We start from the raw sequence: 12423 nt of genomic DNA, 5'->3' as shown, positions 1-12423 counted from the left end.
TCGAAATGTTGCAAGGCTTTATTGCCACTTTTACTTTTACATTTCTTGACCGAAGCCTACCAGCAAACCCGCTTCCCTCAATATATTATCCATCAAGTCGTGGTTGGACCAATAAAAAGGGGCAAATTGGCCCGAGGTAAAAACCAGGTACAAAGTACAAACCAAAGTTTCTTGATCGGCTGATTCTGGTCCAACCTTGGATTGGCTCATTGGCCCGAACAGCTCTCCCTACCGGTTCACTTTCACCCGCAAGGTGTAAACTATCACAAAGTCGTCTGGTAATGGTTAGGGTTGCGGTTGTGTTCAGTTCTGCCTAGTCGAGAAATATACGAAATCTGTGGAAGGGAAAAACAGGCAGAGAGAGAGAGAGAGAGAGAGAGAGAGAGAGAGAGAGAGAGAGAGAGGGCCGATGGAGGTGGAAGGATCATCGAAGAAGATGATAGCAACGCAGCAGGAGATGGTGGATGCAAAGGTTCCTTTGCCTTACAGAGACCAGTGTGCTCACCTCCTCATCCCTCTCAACAAATGCAGGGCTTCGGAGTTCTATCTCCCTTGGAAATGCGAGGACGAGCGCCATGTCTACGAGAAGTGCGAGTACGAGCTCGTTATGGAGAGAATGCTCAAGATGCAGAAGATCCGAGAGGAACAGGAGAGGTTGAAGCAGCAACAGAAGCAGGGGATCCCTCTAATTCCCAACACTGCCAATGTTTAACAGGTCAGTTATGGCGATCCAATTTGATTGTAATCCTGCAATTGTATCTTTCACCTTATGCTGCTTGGGTTTGTTCTTGGGATAAGAAGGGTTCCAATGGGTATCCTCAACATTGCTCTGATGGTTGGAATTCTAGGGTTTCAATTGATTTTGTGACATGGGTCGTGTCAAGATAGGTTGATTTTAAGATTATTTCTTGTTAATCAGTTCAGAGTGGTTTTGGAAATTTCCAAGTGTATTGGTGGTGGGTTTGGCCTCAGAGGTGGAACAGGTTGCCTGCGTCTTTTGTCTTTTGATCTATACTGGCCTTTTTTTGTATCTAGTGATGTGGGCGATCGTTTGGCCGTTATGGCTGGAGAAGCGCCTTATGAAATCATAATTGATTTTGTTCGTTGCGATGGAATTGGTTGATTGTTTGTTTGTGAGAAATTATGTTTTACTTCCGATTCTTTTGGCACATTTTTTATATCATTGGATTCGTGGGATGGGGATTTTTTTTTTTAATCTTACCGTATTTCTATCTCATGTCCGAGTAGCGAAGACATTGTCAGTTCTTATTGTTCTAAAGAGAATTCCGTTTGGAATTATTGGAGCTGTTAAGTTTGCGTCCATTTTATCCACCCATCCTTGATCTTATTTATTTATTTTTCAATCTAGCACATTCTACTACCTACATTTATGAGTTCGCAGTTCAACTTTGAATATCTTAAGTTCATTTTTCTTGTATTTATTTTTATGTTTTAAAATCTCATACTAATTTTACTTTCCAATGCCTATGCACCCTAAATACATGAAAATCTACAATTCCCGCAATCAAGAACACTTCAAGCCTATTGATGGCCACACTTCATTCCAGGGGGTGTAGTATCTTGAACACTTGGATTCATAGTTAGAGAAGCTAGAGCTCTGGCTGCCAATCCAGATCCCTCATTCATGCTGAGACCTAGATTAGCAAATAGCCTAGTTGATTTTCTAGCTAAATTGGGAGCTAGAGGGGTAAATTTTGCATGGGGAGTACCTGGGCCAAAGCGGGGGATTGTAACTTCATTTCTTTTGTATAGAGGACTAGTTTATTCCCCAAGGATATGTCTATTGTCGCAAGGTGCCAACCAGCTGGTTGGTAAGGTCTCCTGCTGGTCGTAGCATTGACTTGGGATTGAATCCTGCCTGCACCTGGGGTGGGGGATGGGCTACCCCCTATTGTGTAGCCCTTCAGAAGATATATATAAAAAAAAGAGGACATGTCTATTGTCTACAAGCCAACTCAACTCAATTTATTCTTATTCCCATTGGGGTTGGCTACACAAATCCTGTCCTGCTGTTATGCTCCATCAAATGCCATGTTTTCCCAAGGACATGTCTCTTTAGTGGCAGATATATATACACACTGACCTCTTTCTCTCCATTCTCCCAAGTATCTATTTATTGGTAAATTTACATACAATCTTCTCTCTCTCTCTCTCTGTCTCTCTCTCTCTCTCAACGAAAAAGGACTCGATTATGATGGAGTGGCATGTTTGTCCATCCAGGGTCCTCAGGAATTGGAGGGGTCATTGGGGGTGGGGAAGGTAATATACATGCAACGTTTTCAGGTCCAATTGAGCAAGAGGTGCAGTTAGAGCAGAGTTCTTAGATTTAGTTTTTGGGGTTGAAAAAGCCAAAGAATTGGGCATTAGAAATTTGATCATTGAAGGGAACTTGAAAGTTGTTGTGGAATGTCTGAAAAGGGGGAAGAGGTGATTTGGCACCTAAGGAATGATTTCAGATGCTTCAAATGGTTCTCAATAGATATGATTAAATTAATTGGATTAGAAGATCTGCAAATAGTTTGGTAGATGGCCTAGCCAAGCAAGGGGTTCAATGATAGATTATATACTAGGCAGGGTTGTAATATTTCTGGGTGGTTTGCTTGTTTTTGGGTTCTCTATTTTTTCTTTTCACTTCTTGTTGTATCTCCCTCTTTTAAATTCTAATGAATTGATCTTCTTTGTGTTGTTGATAAAAAAGTGTCCTTTTTGGGCTTCCTGACAAGGTAATATGTAAAAACTCCATTCCATCCAAGATTAGATCCATTTGTTGGAAGTTTCCCAATGAGAAGGTCAACACTTATCATGTGCTTTAATGCATAAGAGGACTTGGAACATTTCACTGCATGTTTATGTATATGCTTTCTCTTGGCAAAACTTGGAAGTATCCTTTCGCTTACCTTTTGGCACTCCAACAGAACCCCCTTTTTTCTAGTGTTGTTCTCTCATCCTTCTTAATACAAAACATTTTCATCAAACAACATTTCATTCCTAATCGTAAAATATAATGTGCTGCAACTAAAACCACAAAGCGAATCTATATAGTGGCTAAGAATTTAGGATGGTCACATGAACTTGTTTGGGCTTGCCTTAAGGGGCTTGGGAGAGAGGTGGAGGGCCTATCTCATATAAGTAGGAATTCAAGATGTTTAAAATCACATAAGCTCACATGCTTGAATTATTGAGTGCTTGAATATGTTTTATATGTTTTGTTTGGTTTTATTTCTACAGTTTTGCTTTGAGTTGGTTTTATATATTATGTTTATATATTTTAATTTGAGCCAATAGGCTTTTAAAACATTTAGTTTCTTTTAAAGTTTAAGTTTGCATTTTTGAAATGATATGTTTTTAATTTTGAGGGTGGGCCTTGGCACAACCTCTTTGAATGTGTAAGGGTAAGGCTACATACAGCGTACATCTGTCCCTCCCCAGAAAAATGCCTTGCTTCAAAAAAAGGCATGTGCCTCACATTGCGCCTTGCACCTCAGGCACAAAATGCCCCTTGCAGTTTTCTTTTGCCTTGCACTTTTAAAAAACTGTCCTTGATTTTTTTAACCAATGCTGACTCCACAGTAAAGGGAATGGTCTTCTTGCAAATCCTTTTAAGTGGGCAAGTGGTCTTGAGTCCCTAGATTTTTGAAATGATATGTTTTTAATTTTGAGGGTGGGCCTTGGCACAACCTCTTTGAATGTGTAAGGGTAAGGCTACATACAGCGTACATCTGTCCCTCCCCAGAAAAATGCCTTGCTTCAAAAAAAGGCATGTGCCTCACATTGCACCTTGCACCTCAGGCACAAAATGCCCCTTGCAGTTTTCTTTTGCCTTGCACTTTTAAAAAACTGTCCTTGATTTTTTTAACCAATGCTGACTCCACAGTAAAGGGAATTGCAAATCCTTTTAAGTGGGCAAGTGGTCTTGAGTCCCTAGATTTTTTTTTTTTTTTTTTTAATTTCTTTCACTGCATCCCCAAATAACAACAAGGGGGTTATCTAACATTTTTTGTTTTGTGTAATCAACTAAAGGGTAGATGGAAACTTCCATCTCCCTTTCTTAAAAGGGGAGGTAGTGTCTCGTGCCTCTCCCTGAGTTGTATTTTCTTTGGATATGATTTAATATATCTTATTATTCAACAACAAAAAAGCATTTCCCCCCTTTTTTTGTAGATAACTATTGTGTTATCTTGTATAGTATTTTCCATTCACATCAAAAGGAACTGAAGGCCATGATTGCATCATTTGATGAATCTAGCTTGAACTTGTCCATCCACTTAGAAAATAATTCAGAAAAGTCACAAAATCTTCTTTGCCATCTTGCATTGCAAAAATAAATTATTAATGTCCTTTTTTTTTTTCTTTTAGCATACACAGATTTGATTACTACACAAATCTTTCCTACATTTGGGTCTGTTGAGTATTTTGCAGAAAGCTACCATTACCAACTGTGTGAAGGATTTGACCCTAGGAAGCTTCTGATTCCCCATGCCACACCAGAAGTACTTTCTGTCACCCTTTTATTAATTTGTTTCAGAAGGATTTAACTGAGAACATACCTCTTGGATCACTCTGTCACAACATCAATCCTGATCATCTAGGTCCACAAGTGACTCCACTAAGGCAAGCATTTGTTATATCTACCTTTGTGACACTGGTCTTTTTAATGTCAAACTTTGGATTACTTGGCCCTTTTTGAACTCGATGATTTTGCAGCTCCTCGATTTGCTTAATCTGTAAAGGTGTGGTTACCTATTGGCCCATAATGATTTACATCAGATGCTAATTAGATTCTTGAAAGATGATGTTTATGATTCATGCTTCTTTTGTGGTTGTCATTTGTGATTCTTTAGTCCCTCCCTAGATCCTGCATTGGCGGGAGCCTCGTGCACTGGGCTGCCCTTTTATTATTAGGTGAGAGGGGAGACACCTTTTCCCTGAAATTGCACAGATCAGATCTTATTGCAATTCAAGACTAAGAGGACACTATTTCCAACTAGACATTTACCTTATTCTTGTTTTCAAACTAACAAATCCTTTTGGAAATGTAATATAAGACCATTTAGACTGTTAAATCCAGAACGGGTGTTCTCCATTACAACTGATGCATATTTGACATGAAACCTTTGTTTGTCATGCAATATGTAAAACAAACCATAGAGCAGAGATTTTGACACTTCATTTAGGTGGAGAGGGATTCATAGATGGTCATTGGCTACATAGCTACCTGGAGATTCTTTTATTTGGTCCATAGCTACCTGGAGTTTCTTCATTGGTCCATAGCTACCTGGGGTTCTGAGGCGGCATCATATCAAAGAGGCAAGAGATTTGGCATCTGGAGTAACCATCTCATTTTGATCAGTTGCTAGCTCCATCAACTCACTATTGCCAGTAGTTTGGTTGTGAGGGTTGAGATGTAGAGTGGATCATGATATTAGGATAAAATTGGGCTTTATTCTCAGTATTGTTGGTTTATGGGGATTAAATGCAACCCCCTCTCCAAACCTTCCATCTATCACTATAAATCAGACAAGCAAAATGAATTCACACAACAACTCTTATCTTATGTGAGAGATATTCAATCAGTAAAATACTAAATTTGATATTGTAAAATTGTTATTTGATTTGGTAATAAAAAAATATTGCATTAGTTTCTGGTAACTTATTCAAGTAAGAATAAAAGTTAAAAAAGAAAACAGAATTAAGTGAATGAAATTGAGATAAATTGAAGAGTGAAATACTAAGTTTCTCAGTCCTAACTGTAGGACATAGATGTTCTTTTGTTGCATGTTATGCATAGATGTTTCATTTGGAAAATCTATGATTTCCTTGTTCTTCCCAATTGGTTGACTTTCTAAGTATGGAACAACCTTTATGATATTGTCCCTGAATATTTCCATTCTCTGATGATGATATCTAGAACTACATAAAAATTGATGTCATGCTTAGAACCATGAATTCTAAACAAATGTGTTTGAGATGTACAACTATAACATTAAGTTTGGGGTAGCTTTTATTGGAATATGTGGTTATGGGAAAGATGAAAATCTTGAAAATACAACATACTCTATGAACACTTAGCTTTTGTGTTGAATAGACAGCAGAAGACCAGAGAATTGGGAGACAGAAAATAAGATAATTGATCCAAGAGAAAGTACAATTAATTATGATATGATATGGGTGGATGATGAATTGAAATATCCTCCTCCAAGGGTTAGTGAAATAATGAACATGGTGATGTCTCATGGATGATGTCTTGGTGTGAAGGTAAAATCTCAGTCTGACAAGCATTAGAATGTTTGAGTCTGATAATGGCCACTTTGTGCAAAAACAAGTGCCAAAGGTTAGATCCATATGCAGTCCATTCCTCCCAATAGCCAAGAACCCAGATAAACAGAAATAGAACAGGACTCATGTAGCTAAATGAATAAAAAAAAGAACTGAGAATTTTCTTTTTCTTTATCGAAGAAAAAAAGCCAAGATCCCAGATATCTAAATGGAGTGGAATCATGGAACTGGATTCATATAGCTAAATCCATAATCCATATAGTTGGGTTGAGATTTAGTTGAGTCGAGTCTCTTTACTGATAAAAAAGGATACCTGTGGACAAGGTTGATTGTAATGGGATGGTGGGGTTCTTTTGATGTAAATGGTGTTCAGATGTAACAATTTCTTGTTGTAACCTTTTTCCTTACTAGAATACTAGTTTAATAAATTTTTTTTAGTTGCTGATCAGGAAAAAAGAAAAAAAAAAGATACCTTGGCCTGAGTCATTAATGTAGTGGTTAATGCAATCCTGATCATTTAGAAAGTTTGGTAGGCCATGGCAGATTTTCCTGACCAATTAATTCTCAAGTGCTCAAGAGTGCTAAGGAAATCTGGTAGATTCATCAAGGAATGGGGCAGGAGTACGACCAGTGTGATGGTTGAGATGAACCAGCTGGAAGTGATTTTTCTAAGCTCAAAATTCGAACACTTTATAGGCTTATTATCTCTCCTTCGTACTCTCTCTTTATAACCTAATAGTTCAGTTTCTGTTATTCATAAAAAAATATAGGCTTATAGTTATGGCAAGTTGATCCCAATTGAGGAGGAAATGATTGGTGGTGGAAAATTTGCAGTGCTTTAACATTGTGTATTCTCACCCTGTTGTAGATGGGATCTTATCTCTTAACCTGTTGATGTGGCAGGCAGAGAAGTGTGTAATGCTTAGGCCCTAAGGCTTGCTTTGAGGTGAAGCTTAAGGAAAACTACCCAAAGTTCAACCCTGAGGTTCATGCCTAAAATTTAAGGGACATTTTCATGCAGTAAGATGTTTTATGCCAATAAGTGTTTCACACATTAACTGAATGAGGGTTCTCATCACAAACCAAAGAATGGAGGCCAATCATGGTTGTCAAGGCACTACGGTAGTGCCATTAGGCAGTAGTTGATCCTCTTGTTGCATAGCCAACCAGGTGCCTACCTAAGCATTCCCCAATGGCAATTTTGTAATTATTGGGTGATATGACTTTTGGTTACATTAGTTTTTCTTAAGTTGCTTCTATTTTGTTAATGTCTAGGGAATAGGGTTAATCATCTAAACAGATAATTTAAGTCGTCTTAACTAAGGAGTTTTTAGAATTTTGAAAGTTCAAGTTACTTTACAAAAAAACGAGTTCAAGTAGCAATTAAATCACTTTCTTTCTAGCTATGTTTTTTTTGGGGCTCAACTTATTTGTAAATCTGACATGTTTTGGGAATCATGGCCATTTTATTTATAGGATGTTGATATGTGATGGGACTTAAGATCTTTCTATTTTCCAGGTGCATTTTTTATTCAGAGTTCCTTTTTGAATTAGAGTTCATAATTGAGTGTTCTCATGTGCTCATCTTCATCCCTGGCACCTTCTCACAGTAAAGATTCAACTTCTGAAGCTATCCAGACCTGGCACCAAATCCATCCCTGGCACTTGAAACAATTGAGGTAAGTTCTCTAGTTTCACCCTGGCGATCCATACCCTTGCAGCAAGCAGATCATTCAGATTGAAGTCTTCAAGGACCCCTTCTTATGCTTTCACATTCTGCTGGGACCGATCCTCTCCAAAGATGGAAAGGAAGCCCCAATAGTTTGATCAAGAAACTTCTGTCTGACCGTCTTTTCATTGCACCTTGGCATCCAACTCTGCACTAGGACAAGTCTCTCATCTGTTTCAACTGTTATAAAATCCCTTTCGTCCTTTCCTATATCAAGCACTGCCTCCCTGTCTTCGAATGTTATGCGAATGGCTGTAGCCTGGACTCCTAATTTCTTCTCTGCCACCGTATCAAGTATTTTCTTCCAATCTTTGACCCCTTTTCTTACTTTTAGCACCATCCTCTGTTCCCATCCCCCTCTTTCTACCTCAATCAACATCTATGGACAGCTCTTGAGCTAACAGCCGAGAACCCACTGGGTATTGGGGTCTGTTCTTTAGGGCTGGGATCCTTCTCTTCTTCTCTGGGCTTATCCGAATTAGCTGGACAAATGGATAGGTTCAGCTTTTCACTTCCTTCACCACGGGTGTTTCTTTGCTTGGAAGCATAACTTGTAACTGAGTTTAGGAAATCCTGTAACTTGTCTGCAACTGAAATCCATCCCTTTTTCTCCTTTCCCTCTATCACACAAATCATTTCTGTTTCTGCCGAAGTGTTCTTTTATGGTTACAAACCAGCCCTTCCCATTTCTTCTCAACTCAGCATCATTACACTTCTCTTGCACCCCAGTGAGTTTTTTCACCCAGCTTCCGTAATTGAGTGGATCACACCATCTATGAATCCCTTCCACCATACTATCACATCCAAACCGTGGCTCTTCTGTCTGTCTTCTCTAATCTTAAGTGCAATCTTACTATCACTTTGGGAATCTGAACGATAAGTTCCATTCCCCTTCTTGATTATTATTTCACAACACTTGGGGAAAGCAACAATTCTTCTGGTGAGAGCTCTTGGCAACCAGAGACCTGTAAAAGGATCTTCCTGTGTATGTAGGCTACCGACTACTGAGCTGAACCACGTTAAATCTTGGTGCTTTCTCTATTTCTTCCTATCTCCTTCTTGGTTTACTATTCCCTTTCCCTGCTGGTTGGCACTACAACTACAGGTTCTACTCCTATTTTCTTGCTGGCCCTTTTTGAAAGCTGATTGGTGTTTGGCTATTAACCCACTCAACTAATTTTGCAATCTCTGAACCAAACATTTTGCAATTATCTTATATAAGACATTTTTTTATCAATATTATCTTATATAAGACATTGCAACAACATGTTGGCTTGAAATGGGTTATGTTTTCCACATTTTTTATTTTTGGAATATATACCAAATTAATGCAATGCAGTTCTCTTGGAAAGTGGTCAGTATTAAAAAAATGAGCCTTCATTTTGTTAACAATTTCCTGTATTTCCTCCCTTGTTGGTGCCCTGAACAACTCCTCCAACCCATAATCTTGTTCTACTTCTTCCTCTTCTATCTGCTGAGCATGTTCTTTGAAAACTTTTGCCAAATCTTCTATTTTTAACTCCTCCCCTTGCATACCCCTGATGCCCTTGTAATAATTTCTCCTCTGGTTGTGGTTTGTGACTTGATGAAAATACTTTGTATTCTTATCCCCCTCAGCTAACCATATCTCCCTTGGTTTTTGTTGTCATATTTGCTCTTCTTGGACCAACCATTTATTATATTCTCTCTCTAGTTGTTTAACTTGTATGGAGGTGAAACCCATATCATTTTGCTGAAATGTGAGATGTAGTTCCTCTATTTTTTTTTCTTTAAATTTTCACCAATGGTTCCAAAAGATTGTTTGTTCCACTCCCTCAGCTTCTCTTTGCATTTTTTTTTTTTAATTTTCTTATTACTTTGAATGCCTGAACCCTTCTATTCCTTCCTCAGACCACATAGGTAGAAGGTGAAACTGTTTAGGCCCCTGTAACTTTGTTTGATGTGTATCTAACTGACATGGCAGCTGTATGATCAGAACGCAAGGTGTATCCATTCTGCCAATTAGCTTCTGGGAATATTTACAACCACCCCTCCATGGGGGCCCCCACTGTCAATCTCCATTAAATTACGTTTCTCAATCCAATTGAGATAAAGCCCGAGATGGTCTATGAGTATTAAAACATCCTTTGTTCATGGTCTTGTAACTTTATCTATGTCATTCAAATCTCCAATTAGTATCCACTTAGGATGTGCTAGGTAGGGCCTCTTAGACAACTGTTCCCAAAATAGTTTTCTATTCCTCTCAGGATCTCCAAATGACAGATACATCTTCCAAATGTCTTCTTTCTTGGTATTCTCCATTTCCAATATGAACCATCATTCTAATGCTTCTTAAATTTTCAAGGGTATATCATCCTTCCAATAACACAACAAACCTCCAGACTACCCCTTAGCCTCTTCGTATAACATATTGTTTGTAAGTAAGTTAGCTTTCTTACTAACTTATGGCTATTTTCTCGTGTCAGCCTTCTTTTGATGTAAATATGACATCAGGGTTTTCTGTATTACAAAATCTTTTCAAGAAATGCACCATTGGGTTATTACAACCCTTAGCATTCCAAAAGACAATTTTCACGTTTGTAGAGATTTAACCACAGGGTGAGACCTATGAAAAAACAGAGTTTCTTTCAAATTATACTGACCTGCCTATCAGTAGATTTCCTTCTGATGCATTGGATTTGTAAATCCTCCTGTGTCCAAGCTAAAAAGACAGCCTCTCTTCTCACAATATTTTCAACGAACACCTTGAGTGCATGACAGAATGCCGAGTCTCTATAATAAACACCTTGAAACACCGAAACCTTTACAGGCTTGAATCACCGGTCAGGCTTGTCACAGAAAAACACAGGCTTGAATCGCCCCGGTCAGCAGAAATGTCCATGGTGACACATAAAGAAGAGTGAAAGAATGAAGGAACCAGGAATGTCCATGGTTGTATTAGTTACACTTCCATTATATTTTATGACACAGGCTTGAATTGGTGGTCAGCAGAAACGTCCATAAAATTGTTGATACATGTATATATAAACATGCAGTGCGCTGCTTTCCCTGTGCATTATCTCATGTACTTTGTTTCTCTTTAATGAAATCTAGTTTTCTCTTAAAAAATACGTGTATTCATGGATGCATGATTGCATACATACATATATTATATAATATTTACACATAAATATGAAGACATGTCATGTTTGGGTTGGTCAAGGCTTCAACCTTAACCCAACTGGAAGTTAAGTCAGATTCATATGTTTTGGGTTGGGTTTGGGCTAACCCGGTCTGAGTTGCATCTATATCATGGTTAAGTTGTGCTGCTGATACAAAAAGGGTATAGATATGTCAAAAGCGGTAACTTGATCCATCACTGAACTGTTTCAATAGAAGTCAATAGACGTGTATATTGTGCATTGCCATACTGTCATGGTGTGCTATGTATGACAGTAACACATGCATTGCCTTAGCCCTTTTGTGCTATGGTCGAAAGTGAACGACTTTGGAGTTAAGTCAAAGCTATGTGGTAAAACATGAAACCTATTACGGAACCATGGCAATATTTTTGGACACTGGCTTTGAAAAATGTACTTGTAGTTGCCTGTTTGTTTCTATGAAAACCACTATGCTTTTGTCTTGCATTTGGCAAATCTATTTGTTTATGTAGTTTCTATTCTTAACAGGGTTCCAGGGATACGCAAGTGATGCTGTGGGAGTCTGATGTTATTATACCATCTTTCGTGGGGACTGTTTTGCAAAGCAATTGCTCGCATTTCTTATTTTTCTGTTATTAGTTGCATCCAAGACCTTCAATTTCAGTGGTTAGAATAAAGTTCATCGATGACAGGGTGGCATGATTTTAATGTTGAACTATTTATGTTCAGCAGTGAAGAGTACTTTTGGTGGGCAAACTGGTATTGTGTGGTATCTGCATCCATTCACTGTTGTCAAGTAGCTTGCATGACCCTGAACTGTTTTAACTTTTAAGGGAAAAAGTTTAAGCCCAGACTTTTAATTCACAAATCACAATACAGTTCATACTGCTTTCAGTAATAAAACGGAGTGGTTATTTGCATGTTAAATGACTCCAGTTCATAATAGAAAGGTCTGGTTGGTTTTGAGCTCCAGTTAAGATGTTACTTGGAAGTTGGAAAGAAAACAGTGTTTTGTTTGTCATTTTTTTTGCTAAAATACTGGTTCTTGTATCAAAATTCTGATAAGATTGTTCCATTGTTTGGAGATGTTGAACTGGAAAGGACCTTGGTTCAAGGTTTGACCGGTTTGACCTTCCTTTAACTGGCTGACATCATAAATAAGTTTGTTCAGAACAAAATTAAAATTGAAGATTTCTGATTCAGCTATATATTTGGTAATTGGAAATAGGATACGGTTCTGGTTGGATCAATGCCTAT

At 38.2% G+C, this 12423-nt stretch overlaps 1 protein-coding gene across 1 annotated transcript; it reads left to right on the top strand.

Annotated features, from left to right (window-relative positions):
• The first annotated feature begins 292 nt into the window (after nt 1-292).
• On the top strand, nt 293-12093 carry LOC148844304 (NADH-ubiquinone oxidoreductase B18 subunit). The gene is made up of 2 exons (XM_088959993.1): nt 293-715; nt 11695-12093. Exon 1 carries the CDS (start codon nt 410-412, stop codon nt 710-712), a length of 303 nt encoding a protein of 100 aa, XP_088816119.1. The 5' UTR covers nt 293-409; the 3' UTR covers nt 713-715; nt 11695-12093.
• The last annotated feature ends 330 nt before the right edge of the window (nt 12094-12423 follow it).

Source organism: Nelumbo lutea, chromosome 8, assembly GCF_056320005.1.
Source record: "Nelumbo lutea isolate HS-2025 chromosome 8, American lotus-T2T, whole genome shotgun sequence".
Classification (NCBI taxonomy): Eukaryota; Viridiplantae; Streptophyta; class Magnoliopsida; order Proteales; family Nelumbonaceae; genus Nelumbo; species Nelumbo lutea.
This window is presented reverse-complemented; position numbering and strand designations above follow the sequence as displayed.